We start from the raw sequence: 20,350 nt of genomic DNA on the forward strand, positions 1-20,350 counted from the left end.
GACCTAGATGGAAAGCCTGTTCCGCGCCCTTGGAACGCGGAACACTTAACGAAATACTATCAGTAGCCTACGGCTGCATAGACTAGCCATGACATTAATGTCACCCCTAGTCTAGGGGAGTAGTAGCGCATGCATGCTCTCTCTTAGCTTAGGTTTTTTGCTAGTCTGTTTATGTCCCCTTGGGGCTAACAGCTCCCTGGGACGGGTGCGGTTTCGTACTCGAGCGCATTATTTCCATCGTACTTAGCTATGGGCCCAAGGCCATAGTATGTTTCAACCATCTTAATAAAGGCCTAGAGCCACTCTATTTTCCACAAAAAGATGTGTTGTGTGTTTCTATTCGAACAAAATTGTCAAAATAGCTATGGAGCCGCGCCCCTGCCAATAGCATAAGAAAAATATCCCATATCAATATGCTAAGGCAAGTGGAGGCCGCGCCCTCAAGAAAAGGACATTGGTATGTCATTTTAAATCTAGGTAACAGAGCCACAACTTGACACATTTTCTAATGCAGTAGAAAACTTATGGTTTCACTAAACAAGTACAGTTCAAGTTACAGTTTAATATGAAAAAGCAAAGGGCGCGCCTCTCGTTGGTATTAGGACAATGCGAGTGATAGAATCCCGTTGCTAAGAAGGGCGCGCCCGTGGCAAAAGAAAGACCGCGCCCCCTCTCATCAATACGCGTGTTGGGAACATAACACGTTTAACTTAAAATAAATCCCGGACGATAAAAGACATTACGATCTTGCAATCCATTGGCGCTAAAGCCGCGCCCTCAATATCTCTAAGGGCGCGCCCTGGAGTAAAGTTAAAAGAAAATTGTGAGTCTGCGGTTTTAAGCAATGTCTTTGTCACGGGGAACGATCACATAGCTAAAGTTAACAACACAAGCAAGAATGGACTTGGAAAATTAGCAGTTGTTTACCGGAGGACGCGCCCCCGGATAAATTAAAGGTCTCATAAACAAATACAAGTTAGTTAAATACAACCTGCGAGGCATTAAAAGAGGGCCCGCACCTCACAATCTGTTTAAATAGAGGGAAAAGAAATCAAGAAGCTTGGTTGTTGGCCGCGTCCTCTGCGACATTGTCTTGAAGGCGCGCCCGTTCTTCAGCGGTTTGATGAGTACTTGCCTCTGCAGCCAAAGCCTCCTCGATTTCAGCCTTCTTTGTAGCAATGAGGTTGGGCTGCTCGACCTTAAACTCCTCCACCCACTGCGCCATCCCAGAGCCAAAATGCTTGGCCCAGTCGAAGGAGGGCGCGCCTGCCACGAATGTGGCCACATAGCTGTTAACCCCGTCATCAAAGGCCGCGCCCTCGATCTCCTTCCTCTCTGCGGCAGTAAGGGAGGTCTGATTCTCCTTCAGGGCCTGGTTGGCAGAGGTTAAGTCCTCGTTGGACTTCTTCAAAGCCTCCACTTCCCTCTGGATAGGTTCAAGGCGCGCCCTCTCCTCCTTAAGAAGCCTCTGGCAGCTCTTCCACCCTTCTTGAGCTTTCCTCAGATCCTCCCTCTGAGATTTGAAATCCTCCTTCAACTTGGAGAGATTCTCCTCAGCCTTCTTCAGGGAGGCCGCGTCCTCCAGTCGACGTTCCTCCCTGTCGTGGAGGTGAACAAGGAACTCGGCCGCGCCCTTCAGCAGGAAAGTGTCCTTCTCCTCCTGAGGTTTGGCTCTCCATTGATCGAGCTCCTTATCGTCGACATAGGTGTCACCCATGTCGGCGAAGAGGCGCGCCGATTTGCTCAGGGAGGACGCGCCCTTGGTCAACTGCCTCTTCCTTTTGGCAGGTTGTTGCTGCTCAGTAGATGGAGCGTCATGGACCTCTAGGGTAGTCCGGACCATGGTGGAAGGCGCGGCCTTCTCCTGTGGCTGTTTGGAGCCCAAGGCCGCGGCCTTGTCTGAGGGATGGGCCGCAGCACCCTTCTTGCCCAGGAAACTTGGACGTGGCATATCTGCATGAAATAGAGACAGGGCAAGAGTTAGAACCTGACATAATCATGAAGGCGCGCCCTCTATGGGGTATAGGCCGCGCCTTCCTATATAAACGAAGTTGAGTAAATAAAGACGGATCATGCAGATGCGTGAAGGGGAAAACAAGGATAAAACTAAACTACGGGTAATGCAAGGAAGGGCGCGCCCTTCAGTAAAGGAGCAAAAATTGAATACATTATGACAACCTTATAGGGGCAATATGATAATAACGCATGAAGGGTGGACACGACAATGCAGTATGGCAACAACAATGGCTAAGTTAAAGACTAAGAGGGCGCGCCCTCATGAAAGGGCGCGGCCTTGGCTTACCGTTATCATCATCATCATCGTCCTCTGAGTCACTAGACTCAGACCTTTTTCTCTTAACCCCTTTTTGCTTTTCACCGACGGGGCGTCCATCTATGAACCTTTTCCACCCAACTTTGGTCCCCACTTCCTCGGGCAGCAATTTAATCTTTATCAGATTTGCTTCCGTTACTACGGAGGGGATGTTTCGCTCTGAGGATGGAAGTTCGAATACTTTGTTAACACGAGCGGTTTCTGCCTTTGTGAGGGAAATCTTCTCGTGGTAAACTAGAAAAGCAAAGATGGGTGTCAAGAAACTTAAGTGCAAAGATGGAAGAGGGCGCGCCCTCGGTGTTAGCAGTAAGGCGCGCCCGCCGGCCAGGGGTGTTAGAGAAGCTTACCTGGGTTAGGGTTGAACTGAGTTGTAACCCGAGTGGTGTTGTAAGTGTAGAGAAAGGTGTCTTTCCACTTCTTTACATGTGTGTTCCTCCCCTCAGAAAGCCCCTTTTTGTTGTGCTCGTGTTGCACAACCAAGTAGAAATAACCAGGCTGGCTTTGCGCGAGCCTAAAAAAGTAGCTCACCTCCCGCATGGAGGGCGCGCCCAGTCCAACTTTGTCAAACAGGATGTAGAGTCCTGCAGCCAACATATAGGAGTTGGGTGACAATTGGATGGGCGCGACCTTGAACCAGTCGCACAGGTCGACGTAGTATTGTGGCAAGGGCGCGGTCACGCCCAAGGGAACGTGTCTCAATGTGGTGACCATCCTGGGGATTCTGATATTCTCCCTATCGAATCGATGAGGGCGCATCCCTGCCTTGGGAACCACAGACTTCCCTTGCATGTGATAATAGTCTTGTAACCACTCCAGTTCATCCCAGGAAATGAAGGAATCTTGGTCTACACAGGCCAGTTTACCTGCTCTTCTCTTGATGGTTTCTACAGCCCTAGGAGATAGGGTCTCGTTGTCAGAAAGTGCAGCCCAATCAACATCCTCCTCCCACGCTTCAATCTTGGGATGCTCGTACGGTTCAGGGGAGCTGTCAGGAGAAGTAATGACAAACTCACTAAAACCTTCCTCGGGCGCGCCCTCGGATTCGGAAGAGCTCTCCTCGTGAGCTAAAGAGTTGGAAGGGGAATAAGGAGAGTCCTCGATCACAATACTTTTCCCTTTGTCCGGCCTGGAGGGCGCGACCTCGGCTGTTCTTGAAGGCGCGGCCTCTGTCGTCTTGTCAGCTTCGCGACCTGTAGGGACGTCATCAAACCAAGACTCAAGCTCTGAGTCGTAATCGACTGGCCGCGTCCATCCGGTGGGGTGTTGTGTATTTTGAATACCTTCAGGCTGAGGGGAGGAAGAATCCATATCTGAAATGAAGGTGCCTTCAGCTAATTGCTTGTTAATCTTGTCTAAGAGTTCTTGAGGAACCCTTTGTGGACTTCTTGGGGGTGATGGTGGAAAGACCTCGGGAGGAGAAACAGAGACTCCAAAGCGGCCTAGGAATTCTCTGAAAGGATGGAAAGAAGGAGGCGCGCCCTCGTCTGCCAGCTGAAAAGAGAAAAGTCAAGAAGAAGTGAGGGCGCGCCCTTGAAGATGAATATGAGAAGATAAAGAGAAAAGAGATGAGTGAAGATGGGAGGTTCGAAAGAATAAGAGGACGCGACCCGGTAAGAGAGGGCGCGCCCTTTATACATTGTAAAGCAATATGGTTAGCGTATGGGAGAAGGGTGGTCCAGTGTGGTTGTCACTATAATTGGAGAGCGCGCCCACGAAGGAGGCCGCGCCCTTGGGTATTTAAGCCCTTATTCGACAAACAGAATACATTCTAGCACTAATCGTGATTCCAGATCAAACGCGGGGTAAGCCAATGTACGGATATACATATACATATATATAACCGTAAGAACACGAAGAACAGCGGGAATATGAAGAGTCACATGCTTAGATCTAGTAAGATACATGACGAAATCTTGCAATAAAGTAATGGAAATATACCTTAGGAGTTGGGGAGTTGATTTGCTGGAGTGAAATCGCCGGAAAATCAACGGAGAATGGAGTTTTGACGCCGGAATGAGGAAATCGCCGCTGAGTCGCCGCTGGAAGAGAGAGAATAGTGTAAAAATGGTGAAATGAAGGAAGAAAGGGGTATTTATAGTGGAAGGGTTTTTCTGACAGCTGTCCATTACAACGGTTACAACTTTTCAAATTCCTTCAGAAAGAAAGGTCGCGCCCTTGCTCGAGGTCGCGCCCTCGGGTTAACGCACAGCTGGAAGATTATGATGTTTAGGCTTGCAGAGATTTCACAGACATTTACAATATCTACAAAATCTGGGGAGTACTTGTTATAGCCATTTTTAGCTATGAAGGAATAGAGGAGGGCGCGCCCTCCGTGGGGTAATCCCGGGAGACGCGGCCCTTTGTCTGAAGAACAGGTGTGTCATGTCTGAAGAATGAAGAGGGGAAAATGATGAAGATGAAGGGCGCGCCCTCCATGGTCGCGCCCACAGAAAAGTAATGTGTGTGTGAGGTTGAGTGAGTCTCGATGACGACCCTTCCGAGGGATACGAAGGCTAACCCTTCCGAGGGATATGAAGATTAGTGCCAGAGCTCATCTGGTAGTTATCAGGCTCATCTGGTAGTTCCCGGGTTACGTCCGGGCGTGATCTATAATCCCCAGTCCTGCTATCTGCCGGGTTGTCCTCGTGCGGGGGCCTGGGGTGATCATGGTTGTAGAAGGCCCTCAGGGGTGACATGAAGGCCGATCATATGTCTGGGTCCTGTATTCTGGTGAGTTAGCCCTCATTGGGGGACTGAGACGATCGTGTAATTTGGCTCCTCAATGGTCTTACCTCTTAGTGAGAACCTTCACTAGGGGGTAAGGACGCGTCCCTACGCCTCGTAGGAGTGGTCACGGCTCTATCCGATGTCTCCTCCATGCTACGAAGAGTAGCGGTTAGTGTCATCTCTCGTAGTGGGGATGATGCCGTATCCGTGATGTACTTGGACTAGGATTCTAAGGTAGTTGCCTCAAGGCTTACTTCTAACTGGAGTAGAATTCTAAGTGATAAGTCACCGGCCCACGGTTGGTCTTATCCCCAAGAGGCCTAGTCCTGATCAAACTAGGAGTCTTGGTTCAATAGAACTACGTACGGCTTGATCCCCTATATAAAGGGGTACGTAGGCACATCAAGGGGATATATCGAGAGTTGTGAGAACGAGAGCAGAAATATATTCCCTTGATCTCAGCCACCCTCAAACACCTAAAACCACCGTCCACGGCGGATCTCCGTCATATATTCACCGTACAAACACCTAAGTCCGTCAACGAACCTCACGTTTGTTGATTCACCAAATTCCTCTATCAACAGTTATTATCGGGAATATTGTGCACTAACTTTATTTGCTCACTAACTCATATTTGTGCTCCCATTCCCATCACTCCCATACCCTTCTTGTTTTAGTGAGAAACCCATTTTTCAGCCCTGTGCTCGGTGGGGATATCATTAAGATAAGATACGTGGTATTACGTGTTTATTTTCCGAACGTGTGTGACGTGAGTGATTTTACTTGTTTCGGTGGTAAACCCCGTTTGGGCCTTTTCGCTATCGCGGGGTGTTATCCGAACAAGCTACTTGGTTCAAAATCCGTTAGTGTGAGTGTGCGATATATCTTGCTCGACTTCGACTCCGTCTTTTCAAAAGTCACTCATCACTCGATCTTATTAAAATCAACAACTTATATTTCTCCGCGCGATATAATTTGTTAAAATTGAACCAACGACTTAACCACCATACTTAAACGTTATAATCGACTAATTTCAAAGTGGTTAGAATTGGACTAAAACTTGCGGAACCAAAACTTTTATAAAACAAGGATATATTTGTTTGTGGATATTGTGTTCTAACTTTTGCAGTGAGGTGAAGTGAAGTGAGGTGATCTTCGTTCTAAGACCCAAGTCTTTGACGTATTGACGGGGAGTTGATAGTCATCGCACCGTGAAGAAGAGGAAAGACCCAAGACCTAATACCTAAGATCCAAGACCGGCGAAAGGTTTAGAAGTACAAAGACCACTGGAGGTGCAACGACTTTGAGGAAGTAACAAGGATAGTTACGTTCCGAGACAAGTCTTGTTATTTACATTTATAGTGAGGAGGTAACGAAGAGTTGCGCTCCAAGATATATATTTGTAAAGGCTTCTCCGCCTACTGTAAAGGAGTTCTTTATAGTAGAGAAAATCTCGAGTCCGGGGAGGAGCTCGGGGACTGGACTAGGGGTGAGTGGACTCCAAGGGTTGAGTTAGCCACCGCGAACCAGGATAAAATCGCTCGTGTGATATTTTCCTTTTCTTTTCTTACACTTCCGCACGTAACTGCCAATACTCTCGATACAAGTTCTAAAGAAGGGGTGAAAACTTTTTAAAACGACATAAATATTTTTAATTGGTGATTAAGCTATTCAACCCCCCTTCTAGCTTAATTAAACCATCTATCGGGACCTAACAGAATTCAAAAAAATCGCTCACGATTATATTTAATATTATAAATTAGACGTAAATTAGTAATTGTCTCATATAATAAACAGTCCAACCCACGTATCAAACGTGGGAAGAAAAAGAAATGGAGGGAGTAGAAAGTTTAGGCCTATGTACTCCTATGTACCTATGTAGCTCCTATGTACCTAACTAGCTATATTATTCTCACTTTGGGTAAATTGTCCGAATTTTTAAAACTGGTTTTTTATTATTTTAACAATAAAATTAATGTTTTAAAATAGATTGAATATATTTTATCATAATATTTTTCACATTTCTCTTAATTAAATTTAATATATATAAAGTTTATGTTACTACATTTGTACGGGTATTGACCCTCAGTATCACAATTTCAAAAAATAATGTTTATCCTTTGATTTAGTCTAAATTCATTAGAAAAACAAGTGTAAATCCTAAAATTTAATCCCGACCTAGGTAGCATTATTTTAAAACGTTATATCATATTGCGTTTTATCAATCTAACGTTGCATGATATAACGTATTAGATTACATTTAAGAATTCTAAAAAATCTAATCCAAACGCTTGTATATTATTCTCAAATACTACATCATATTGCATTTATCAGTTTAACGCTACATGATATAACGTATTAGAATGGTACCGATAGGAGGGAATCACAAAAATATAATTGGAGGGGCGAAATTTTTTTATACAAAAAATACATTCCAACAATTAAGATTTCGTTCATGAATTTGTATGTATAAAAAATTTACATGAGATTTCTAAATATATTTGAAGGGACCATCGAGATTTGTTAGTTTGTGGGGACCAAATGAACTCTATAATCAATTTTTATACTCAAAATTGAATAAATACAAGTTTTTGGAGAAATTTTTAAAGGTACCGAATGATTATATAATCAATTTTTATACTCAAAATAAAAACAATTCAAGCCTAAGGGAAGATTTTGGGATCTCATCACCCATGGCCACCCCATGCCCCTTATTCTGTCCCTGGTGTCAAAACCATATTTTCATAACGTGATATTTGAATGTTTTAACTCTAATTTATGATACCGAGGGCCTTCTCTTTTCTCATTTGTAATCAAGGTATTCATTGGCCAAACTCTGGCACATGAACAGATGTGCTCATCACCAGGGCTGTGCCTGAGATTTATTGTGCCCTGTGCAAAATGTAAAAAGTGTGCCCTAATACTGCTCTAATAGTCTAAAAATATAAGTACATGAAAGAATAAAAATTGACACAAAACTGTAAAAATCATATCACAATTAAAGTGCATAAAATATTTTTTTCATATTACAAAAATTAACTGAAAATTGTTGAGAAATAAAAAGAGTACATAGATAATATAAAATTATCTGAAAATTGTTCTTCTAGCATTTTTTGAAGCAAAATCACTAATAATATTTTTATAATCTACATTCTCTAGCAAACTATTTTCTATGGATAACGGTGCTAATCCATTCAATCTCTCCTGCGACATTGTTGAGCTCAAGTATGATTTCAGCAACTTTAACAATTTTAATTTATATTAGAGGTATACTTGTTTTAAAATTATATAAACCCATTATTCAATGCATTTTATATTTAAATTACTTGTTTCATATTTAATATATATATATATATATATATATATATATATATATATGCATGTATAAATTAAAAATAAATATAATTTAAAATAAATTAGTTACTAAAGATTGAATCATTATTTTAATGATATAATATTGTATATGGTCATTAAGAAAGAAAAAAAATAGTATAAGTAGAATTTTAATGAAGTCATTGAAGTTAGCAGTTAAATTAGAATTTTATCTCGAGAGCAGGGTAACTTTTACAATTTTCAATGCCATTATTTTCAATGCAAGTATTTATTTCTATTAACATGATTATGATATTAGTATTTTTTTAGAATTTATATAACTTATTTAAGATAACATTTAAAAATTATTGAAGTGTATAACATTTTTTAATTTTTTTTTCATTTACAATTTTTTAATCTTAAAAATAAAATTTACTTTTTTAGCTATTTTTTTTCATTTTGACTATACATATATATAAACCTACATAAAAAAAAATGTGCCCCTGATATTTTAGGGCCCTGTTCCGTCGAACACTCTGCACACCCTTCCGTCGAACACTCTGCACACCCTCAGGCCCGGCTCTGCTCATCACATCATTTGGCAAATAGTCTTCGGCCATGCAAGAAGAAGAAGATTTTTCATTGATTTGAGCAAACACATGCACCTGGGATTTAGCTATCACCTAAACACATTAATCACACACCCTTCCGTCGAACACTCTGCACACCCTCAGGCCCGGCTCTGCTCATCACATCATTTGGCAAATAGTCTTCGGCCATGCAAGAAGAAGAAGATTTTTCATTGATTTGAGCAAACACATGCACCTGGGATTTAGCTATCACCTAAACACATTAATCACACACCCTTCCGTCGAACACTCTGCACACCCTCAGGCCCGGCTCTGCTCATCACATCATTTGGCAAATAGTCTTCGGCCATGCAAGAAGAAGAAGATTTTTCATTGATTTGAGCAAACACATGCACCTGGGATTTAGCTATCACCTAAACACATTAATCACACACCCTTCCGTCGAACACTCTGCACACCCTCAGGCCCGGCTCTGCTCATCACATCATTTGGCAAATAGTCTTCGGCCATGCAAGAAGAAGAAGATTTTTCATTGATTTGAGCAAACACATGCACCTGGGATTTAGCTATCACCTAAACACATTAATCACACGTGTCCAAGCAAGTCCATCATACAGACCAATTTTTTGTGTTTCCTTTCTTGCTCAAGTGCAGTGCAAGAGAGCCTAGACATGAATCATCACACGTAATGTCACCTGTTCGCTAAACATCTTCGGAGTACTTCAATAAAACTATTAAACATTCAACATAATTATTGTTCAAATTTAATTTAATTTCCACCATTTTCAGTCGCACCAACCAAACACAACGTAACTATGTTGTCCACTACACTGTCGTACAGAAACAATCACTACTCTTTCTGTATATAATTTTTTTCTGTATATAATTTTTCAAATCCATTCCTTCACTAGATCCTGATCTCATCAAAAAATCTCAAATCCAAGTCAAAACAAACCTTCCCTATTCCCATTAGCCTTGCTGCCTTGGATCTCCACCAGAGTCATCAGTTTCTGATGAATATGGCTACTTACCATGGCTCAAAAAGCATCATCGTAATCCTGTAGCACACATATTAAGCAACGTTTTAAGCCTACTTCAATCCGCTAACATATTAAGCAACGAATCTCAGCCTAACAAATGTTCTTGAAGAGAACTTTGAGTTCAGTTGCATATCCTAGCAGGACACCATGAGAACTTTGAGCTCAGCATCTATCTTCATTCTTCTTTGTAGTTCATCCTTAGTTTCTCAACAAAAGAGTAAGCAGTGCTTCACATTTCTTCACATTTATCCCACTTTTGTCACAAGGCACCAGCTTTCTATTGAGTGGGTTTCAAACCCAAGTCCCACGTCGGAAAAACAAAGAAGATTTGTCATTATGGCAATGCGTAAGTGAAGATTCTGATATTACTTTCGAAGATGAATCATACATAACACAGGACAATAGTGTACCATACAGTACAATAGTGTGCCAAGATATGGTACCTTGATACATTATTTATATGTAACTGAAATGAAAATCACTTGTGCAATAGATATATATCATCTGGCAATTTGATCACCCTAATACCCTTTGAAGGTTTCCCACTTGGAAAGCTCGAAAGTCTTGTGCTTCAACCTGATGAATCCATCAGCATCAGCATCAATACTATCTTGATGAACTTGAAGTCTTCCATTCTTCTGATCCACAACTTCAGTAATAGTATCGTGCGCTTCAAGATGAACTCTACCCTTACGAGCCTGTGGAGCATGATCAGTAATTGTGTCATGCTCCGCGAAAAGAACTCTTCCCTTGTGAGCCTGGGGAGCATGCTGATGTTTTTGGTGCTGGCCAGTCATGAGGCGTGGTGCTGCGCCTTCGTATGTCATCATGTTGTTGAACTGACCAGGATCTTGGTACTGACCAAAACCAGGCGAGACCAAAGCATACGGAATTATTGTTACTGCACTTGGAACATGAGTATTGTCCTCATTTGAGTTGGCCCTGTTCCAACTGTAATATGGTTGGTAGTTGGCATGATTTTCGTCGAAAGAGCTTGAAAACATGGTTGCCCTGTGTGCTAGCTTAACTTGCTATCTTTTTGCTCTCTGCTCAAGTACCAAAAATGGAGGATAGTTATATATAGGCCATAACTTTTTCAAATATACCAAGATGATAAGCTTTGCATCTTATTCTTCCGCCTCTTTCTGCGGTTCATAATCAGAAATATTCTTTTGAACATGTTTTTACTTGGGGGAGGAATAAAAGTTGGCGAGTTAGCAAGAAGCCAAGAACCACCTAGCCTATGAGCATAATAGAATAAAGTTTTGGCATGAAATAAAGTAAATAGTCCCTTTGTGTGTGTGAGAATATCCAATTGTGGTGAATATTATTCTAGTTGAGTTGGAAAGAAGAAGAATCATCCAACTGTTAAAATGATACAATATGATATAAAAAATAATGAACCTGACGTGAATCGAACACGCAACCTTCTGATCTGGAGTCAGACGCGCTACCATTGCGCCACAGATCCATTTCTCATTAATTGGAAATTAATATATATAAGGCATGTTATCACATTTCATATGAAAATTAACATATTTCCTTCTAAAATTAACATAATAGATAAATCCACGATATTTTCTCTGACTTGACACTAATTCAAGAATAATGAAAGTTTTCTTCTTGTTTTTTGACATTTCAGATAACTTATTCCGAGGCCAGTACCCATAGCTTATTAGTTATAAGACTTAAGAGTATTTGGTTCAGCAGTACAGGGTAAAACCCAAAAATAATATTACTTGAAACAAATTTACAAAGATCTAGGAAATAAATTATCACCCTGAGGCCAATAATCATCCCGTGTCCATCGTATATCATACTGAGCTAATTAAGCAATTCTCTTAAATTCATGCTCAAGTGCAGTGCAAGAGACCTACGCAAGAATAATCACATGAAAAGGTCGGCCATATGTCAGTTTAACATATTGGGAAGTTGGGCATATACCATCTTGGTCATGATCACTTTTATGACCTTGTTTACACTGTTTCTAGTAACTCTTTTCTCTTCCATCTGCCTTGCCTGAGAGGCGAAACGGATACAATTATACAACACACGTTAATATTCTTATCCCTTCCAGAGTATATGAACTACCACCTGTGATTCATAATTGCTTTTGCAGGTAAACAGATTAAAAATTATCCCAAGTACAGGTACTGCCAAGAAACAAACACAAATAATTAGAAAGCTGTCATCTGACTTTAAACAGACTTGTCCCTCTTGAGAGGGACATGCAACCGATCTCTTCATGCCATGACTCAAGTGCCTAAAATATTCCTCCGAAAAACGTGGAACTGATATCTTTTGGCACGACTCGAAGTACTTGAAATATTCCAGTAATAACTATTGCTTCATATACGAAATAAGAGCAATTGCAGCCATCAGCGACAAAGCCTAAAGAATCGAACCTGGGTAATCCCGCAATTTAGTCATCTCTTGAGTGCATAGTGAACACGAATGTTTCTGCCATCTAATAACTGAAATGGGAAATGAGTGCATCAGTAACAACATTGGAGCCAGAAAATTGAAGCAAAAATACTCACACACACCTTGTTATTCATTTCCCCTAAAGCTTTGTTGGCTGCATCCTCAGAAGTGAACCGAACAAATCCATATCCACGGGACCGGCCGCTGACATGATCACAGATGACTTTCACTGTGAAACGAGGAAAGAATTTTCTTAACGCATGAAGCATACAAGAAGCCAAAGAAATTGGAAAAGGATCAACGAATGTACCTTCAATAATTTCCCCATGGCAATCAAATGCATCGTTCAATATTGTCTCATTGGTGTCATAAGAAAGCCCTGACCAATATTAAGAACAATATGAAGCAATACTGTACTACTGGAAGGATAGGTCAAGGTTCATTTTCATATTGTTCACCCACTTTAATGTATAATTTCTAGCATCGACCAATTTTTAAGGCCAAGATACATATGTCATCAGCACGTATTGGTGAATATTTGTATTTCATTTTAATCCAATGGAACAAAAAAATATATATATTGTATATCATATAAATGAAACAACATCCACTAGGCTCTAAGCCTGCAGGCAACAAGAGTGATATGTCTGTATGTCACCATAGCATCTTCTGAGAATAGAATTTATGTAATAAGAGAAACAAGGTTTTAGTAATATAAAGAGTAATTTACCACCCCAAATCAGAACTTATGCTATCACTGCATTTCTTATGGATAAAAAATAGTACATTTTTATGATTAAAGATTTCTATTTGATAATGATTGAGATATGAGTATTTTATTTGCTAATGTTAATTACTAGTCCCATAGGATTATAATACATTATTGTCCTTAAACTTAAGGGATTATAATCCCATGGGGTTGTATTCCAATCACTTTTTTGATTCATTTCCATAGGATTATAATACCATCCCTCACAAGGTGCGATAATACCTTCAAAAGGTATTATAATCACATAGAAATGGACTAAAACAATGATTGGGATATAAACTCATGAAATATAATCCCTTATAATTGAGATAAATAGAGTAATAATCCGGAGATTATAATCCCTCCAAACAAACATGGCCTTAGTGGTAGAAGAAAAACGAAAAAGAAATATACGTACAATAGGACAATAAACCATTTTTATTATAATAACACAAAATATAGTGAGAAAATGGCCTAAATATCACAATTTGGAGCAAAAAAAACAAATATAACATCCTGAAAATATGCATGGATACCACATTAAAATACTATATCATGTAGCATTGGTGCCTGTTTGGCATCCAATTTTTTGATAACGTGAGTGTTATTTTTTTTAAAAAAAATGCATCTCTTTTGAATTTTTTTGGATATAAATATTAAAGAGGTGTTTCATATTAGTTATTTGATAAAATAAAGGGCTTATTTAAGAAAAAAGGTAGATTCTGTGTACTTTTCTCCAGAAATAAGCCCCTATTTTATGAAAAATAAGTTTAGCCAAACGGCCACTAGGTTTGTAACAATGAAACGCTACATGGTATATACTAAGGGATATTTTATATGGGCTTAGAGCATCTTAAGCTAAAATTTTAAGGAATATGGACGAAAATTCCCTCCAGCACTCATTCCCTAAACTTTAGGATCCACTTTTCATTCCTCATAAATAGGTAATCACCAACCCATTCCTCATTTATTTTTTAATGATGAAATATTCAACTTTCTCTTTTTGGACACTCTTTCCCACTTTATTCTTATTATCTTTTTGTTAAAAGAATTTGAATTTAATACTATAATAATGATAGGGAACACAAATAGGGATTATTGTTGGAGTTGTTAATCAATATAGGATCCTTATTTTTTAGAATTTGAATTGTTTATTATATATATATATTTAAGGAACCTACTTGGAACACTGTTGGAGATGCTCTTAGGCTTCCAATTTGAAGTTTCTTCATAATGTTACATTGTCTGACGTTAGGATTTCTAGGGGTGTTTTCTTATTGCTTGAAATTGTGATAAAGGGGCCAACACGCAAATATAATAGAGGCTTATTTTATTATATGATTTTAGGTTTAAAAATGAATCATCATTCATCAAAACTTGAAACACAGAGATGGCTGTCGAATTTTGCTTTACAAACATGCTTGTAATTGAACATGAATTCAGAACTAGTTGAAATTCATTCCACTTATGTACTCACGGGTAAACTTAAACACTAGTAAAATAAGCACAAAGAGATTATATATTATTAGGAAGGTTATAACAAGTGGAGTGTAAAATATAATGAAAAAAAAAAAGAAAAGAAAAGAAAGGGGTGATAGTAAAGAGAGAACCTCCAACGAATAAATTGGTGGAAGAATGCTTCAACCTGCAAAACAAAGATGAAGACAAGGAGGAGATGCGAGGAAGCCCTCCGTTCCGCCGCGCCCCAAACACACCCCCAATTACCATATTTTCCTATTCGAGACTATTGTCCATGATCGGAAGTCGAAAGATAATATAATGTTGGAATAACTACTTTATTTTCTATATTTTATAAAATTATAATATCATAATTTCATAAAAGAAATTATATTTGATTTAAATTTAAAAAATATTTAATTTGGATTTTGAATGATTATATATAATCCATTAAAAATTTAAAGATTATTATCAAATTAAAATCCTAAAATAATGATTGAGATATAAATGTCGAGACCATGTGGTTGTTTACCAAAAACGGAAGTTGCTTCTACCTTCTGTTTTTTTGGACTTGTTTGTGTAAATAAGCAGAAACATTTTTAAGAAGTTAAGAATGCTATCTTTTCTCTCAGAACTTCTAGTTCTTTTCCAAACATTTTATTAACTTATTTATTTATCACTTCTACTCCACTTCTTTAATTTAAGTAAGATTTCACTTTTTTAAACTAACCCAAACGACCCCCTTTCAAAATTAAGATAAATAGGGTAATAATCCATGATTATAATCCCTCCTTACACTAATATCAACTAGTTTTGAATATAGAAATCTTTTTTTTTAATATTTATATAAGGGATAGTTTGACTTGTAATCTCAATAGAACTTGCAAGAGTATAAAATTCGAAAAATAATAAGATAAAGGTATATTTTTAAGGGGCGTCATTGTGATAATATAATTTATAAAAACTTAATGTAATAATTAAAATTGTATTTCCAAAACTGTAGAAAGAAGGGAAACAATAACAAACAAACCGTTAATAAGACATTTCATACTTTGTTGAATATTGAATATGTAGTACTGGAATGTTGAGGGTCAGCTTGACGAAATTCAAAATTGTGATTTATAATCTGACGTAACTTAATAGGTTGGAAGTTTAAAATTGTGTTTAAAATAAAATATAAAAAAGGAAAAAAAAAAAGAAAGGGGTGATAATATGGAGAGCACCTCCAATGAACAAATTGGTGGAAGAAAGCTTCAACCAGCAAAACAAAGATGAAAACAAGGAGGAGATGCGAGGAAGCCCTCTGTTCCACCGTACCCAAAACACCCTCCCAATTATCACTCTGCTCTTGTAAGAGAAAGGATATGCTTCGACAAAAACAACATGAACTCACATTGAAACTTTGAGAAAGTGGTGAGCTATTTTCTGAAAAAGGGAAGAATCAAGAAATTTCTTTCACTCGGCCAGGAGATACACGGTGGGGTGTGCTAGAAATATTACTTTTAAATCGCAAGCGCACGATCTTCGTTTTAGTATTTATGATTCATCCACAGAAATTAACAATTAATTTTCGCAATCCTTTAATTAAAATCTAGGCGGATTAGAACAATTAAGTTGGTGAGGTGGGTTTAATTTTAAAAACTAATTTTAATAATTATAAAACTGAATTAAGAATTTTAATCTAGTTAATCCTTAATTAACCAAATTTAATCACTAATATTAATTAACGAAAGTGATGAGACAACTTAATAAAAAGGACTGCCAAACAAAATACATTAACTACGGCTATGAAATTAATAACAGAGAACTAAATACAAGAAACAAAACAAAGCACGACAAATTAACCCAGAATACCACTTCGCCTGTAATTCAACAACACGGACTCTACAGACCCAAGCTTGCAGACTCGGCGAATCAACTATGAGATAAAAGAAAATACTTAAAAACTAACTTATCTGAACAACTCAAGGTGCAGCACACAACATAACTACAGAACACTAAGCGAAAACATGGCAAGCGACTCGATACAAACCCAGTAAGAAAAACGAATAGAAAAGCTCAGCAAAAGACATATGAAATCGAACAATCAAAACAACACTAGCAGACTGAAAAGCATATGTTCAGCCTATTTGTATTTAAAGAGGTACAACTCAATTCAGATAAGAAAGCTCAGTAAATAGCAAGTCAACGGAATCCGTACGAAGAAAGTCAAATGATTTATGGGAATTATATGTCAGATAAATTCCAGGATGCTGCTGCACATCACTGAAAGAAGTTCATTAATATGTTCAAGCCTCAGTGCACAAATAATCTTTTGTGGCACGTCCAGGAGTTCAGAAGATATAAAGTTTCTATACTTTATGTTATCAGAAGATTCCATTTAATGAAGAAGTACTTACAAGACGAAGACTCGACGAACAAATCAAATTCTTAATGTTTATTTGACAAAGAATATTTGATTTAACTAGATACAGATGAACCAGACAGTGCATCTGTGTATCAGTTATTCAAATTGAATATTTGAAGTCAAGCAGAGTTGCTGGTTCGTTCGTTCGACTGATCAAGACGGAGTTATTAATGTTTAAAGAAGATGGGAAGCAATTCTACTGAAGAATGGGTGATTAAATATTTAATAGATTATTATTCCACTTCTCAAATAATTAAATTAATTATGTAATTTATTTGTTAAATTAATTCACTCTCGAATTAATTTAATTTATGAATTTATATGATTAAATTAATTAAGTGGATAATTTTCTATTTAAATATAATCTACAAATTACATTCAATCATCCATTCAAGCTCAGCAAGACAATCTGAGATTGTCTTACCGAATATTTCAAGCTGCCAAGACAAAACAGATTGTCTGACCGAAGCTTTGCCTGCAAAACAATCCTGATTGTCTGACTGAAGCTTACAAGACAATTCTTAATTGTCTGACCGAATGGTACTCAGCAAGACAATTCTGGATTGTCTGCCCGATTATCATCTGCCAAGACAATCTTCTGTGATTGTCTGACCGAGTGCTCTTTGCCAAGACAATTAGATTGTCTGACCGACTGGATGCTTGCAAGACAATCTTAATTTGTCTGGCCGAATGCATTCTGCCAAGACAATCCAAGATTGTCTGACCGAATGGTTTCAGCAAGACAATTGCAATTGTCCTACCGAAGGTTAATTGTCTTGCTAGCTATTAAATTGTCTTTCTGCTGTGTTTTGTGCTTGCAAGGCAATCTAAAATTGTCTTGCCCTTGCCACTTTGTCTTTGCTACTTACAATTGTCTTGTCTTTCAATTGTCTTACAAGTACAAATGCTTTGCCTATAAATATGGCTTTGCATTCTTCATTTCAAGTGTTCATCACTTTGTAAATCAAAGCATTTGTAAAGCTTTCAAGTTGTTCGTAACTTGCTTGATCGTTATATCCACAGGTTTCTGTGCTTTGATAACCCGGTTGTTTTAATCACTAAATCTAGAATATACCCTGTCGAATTTATTCTACGAACTTTAGTGGACATTAAAACTGAACCATTTTAATTATATAACGACTTCAAACATTGTTATATTAATTAATTATAATCTGATTAACAAATCATATTCAATCAGATTCACTTCCGCGACGATTTGGTACTGATTGTATTCAACCCCCCCTTCTACAATCATATCTGGACCTAACACAGACTTCAATTTGAACTCGACTAAACACACACAAAGAACAAGACGTAACCACAGCAATCTCAAACGCACAAACCCAGATGCTGACTCAGTACTCTCGACAAGGCAACATACAAACATCAAGACTCGAACCAGGACTACTCGAAACCCGGAAACTCGGCTGAGCAACTCGGAAAACAGAAAACAAACGACTCAGCCAAACAGCAAAGAAACAGGGGACTCGGAAACTCGGTGAAAATGAAAACATGACTAAACTTCGAGCAAACACTCTGCAACTTCAACTCGGACAAATGGAGTCAAAATCAAGCAAACAAGATCATAACAGTAAGTCAAAATCAACAGACTCGGTAATCTAAACTCGGAAACAGAGCATGAACTTGGCATCAAAAACAAAACTCACAACTCATCTAAACACATCAGTAACTCGGCGATAAATAACCCAGCAAACACAACTCAAAAACTCGACCATCGAAACAGAGAAAACGCACACAAAAACAAACTCAACAAAACACTGTAACTCGCCTAATACTACTCAAACGCGACTCGGCAAAGATCAACTGCCCACAGACTCTAAACGTAGCAAGCAAAAACACAAGAACAGCAGTCGGAATTGATGACTCGTTAACTGACTAACTGGACTCGGTGACAAGACTCGATAGTGACTCGGTGAAAACAGTGGTGACTTGCACGATTCCAAACTCAGCAAAAACGAAAACAAAAGCAATGGACTCGGCATAAACTCGGTTATGTACTCGACTTAATAAAAGAAAAACAAAGCAATGAGGTTTTGTGTTTAAACTAAAAACAAGGAGATGGGGTTGTATAAAGTAAGAACAGGGGAATAGTCTTTGTACTCAAAACAAAGATTTAATAAAAACAAGCCGAATAAATTAATTAAAGACAATCGCTGTTATTCAAGTATACAAAAACTGAATTGCCGAAATAACACTAATATATGAAAGCCTTTAAATCTAGATTTTTAACCCCCACACAAATGATTTTTGTGCTAGAGTTTAAGTTACCAAAAATTAAATCTAAATATAAAGAGAGCTACCAAAGATGGCTCCTTCCAATCTACAAACAACTTTGAACTTTGTAGTTAGAGGAAGATTTCATAGCCAAAGGAAATATAAAGAACAAGAATGTAAGAGCAAAAATAAAATCTTGCATTAAAATATTTAAAGTGCTTACAAAATGAGAAGAGAGCTAACAAATTAAAACTAAATCTAGACAAGAAAGAGGAGGCTACCCTAAATTTGTGGTGAACTAAAAATAGAAAATCCTAGGTTTTTGAAACATGATGGGGAGATGTGTATTTATAGGGGAAAATTAGGGTTGAGAGGGGGTGTAGGTGTCCCATCTAGATGCTTCTTTGAGAATATTCCCCTATGATCCTTTTCTTCCCATCTTTTTCTCCTTTTTGCTTTATTCTTTTATTTCTTCAAGCTTTTGCAATTTTCCTAAAAAAAGACAAATAAACAAATAAATAAGTGAGAACAAGCAATAATTAGGCATTTAAAATATACAAAAATATGCACTTATCAAACTTCCCCATACCTATATTTTGCTCGTCCTCGAGTAAAATCAAAAGAAAAGAAAATAAACTATGAAAACTAGATGCGATTCCTAGGCTCCTTTTCGTAGGCGTGACGGGTGATTTTAGGTTCACCAACCCGTTAAACTCGTAGACGATCTCTACAAGAGGTGTTTTGTCTCCTAAGGGTTTACAGAAGATATACCCATAAAATCTGTGAGACATTCTAGCAAGTGTCTACTCGACTCTACTCTAATTTCGTTGGTGTTAACAACAATTGTTTTTAAGGAAGATACGACCCAAAGACTCTTTTACTAATAATCAAGATACAGTTGTCTCTAATCTACTTGAATCGACACAAAAATTTACTAGAAATCCAAGGAGTGTAAGTAATTTAAGGCCTTTGATGGATCATAATCCTCTAATAACATTTTCTCTTTTTCAACCAATTTTGAACTGACCCAATCTCTATCGAAACAAATATCTAGCCAAACTTCACAAACTCTTATTC

At 38.3% G+C, this 20,350-nt stretch overlaps 1 protein-coding gene and 1 non-coding gene across 3 annotated transcripts; both read right to left on the reverse strand.

Moving 5' to 3' along the window:
* Positions 1–11,400: 11,400 nt before the first annotated feature.
* TRNAW-CCA (transfer RNA tryptophan (anticodon CCA)) lies at positions 11,401–11,472 on the reverse strand. The gene has a single exon. It is a non-coding gene; the product is annotated as a tRNA-Trp (tRNA).
* Positions 11,473–12,080: 608 nt separating this feature from the next.
* On the reverse strand, positions 12,081–14,937 carry LOC108194262 (glycine-rich RNA-binding protein 4, mitochondrial). Of its 2 annotated transcripts, XM_017361212.2 has the most exons (5): positions 14,784–14,937; positions 12,736–12,804; positions 12,548–12,654; positions 12,407–12,475; positions 12,081–12,154 (listed from the first exon to the last, which is right to left on the reverse strand). In XM_017361212.2, the coding sequence occupies exons 1-4, from the start codon at positions 14,899–14,901 to the stop codon at positions 12,428–12,430; spliced, it is 342 nt and encodes a 113-aa protein (XP_017216701.1). In that variant the 5' UTR covers positions 14,902–14,937; the 3' UTR covers positions 12,081–12,154; positions 12,407–12,427. The 2 variants fall into 2 exon arrangements, with proteins under 2 accessions (XP_017216701.1, XP_017216700.1); XM_017361211.2 differs by having other exon boundaries at positions 12,081–12,475.
* Positions 14,938–20,350: the final 5,413 nt, after the last annotated feature.

This window comes from Daucus carota, chromosome 7, assembly GCF_001625215.2.
Source record: "Daucus carota subsp. sativus chromosome 7, DH1 v3.0, whole genome shotgun sequence".
NCBI classification, from domain to species: Eukaryota; Viridiplantae; Streptophyta; class Magnoliopsida; order Apiales; family Apiaceae; genus Daucus; species Daucus carota.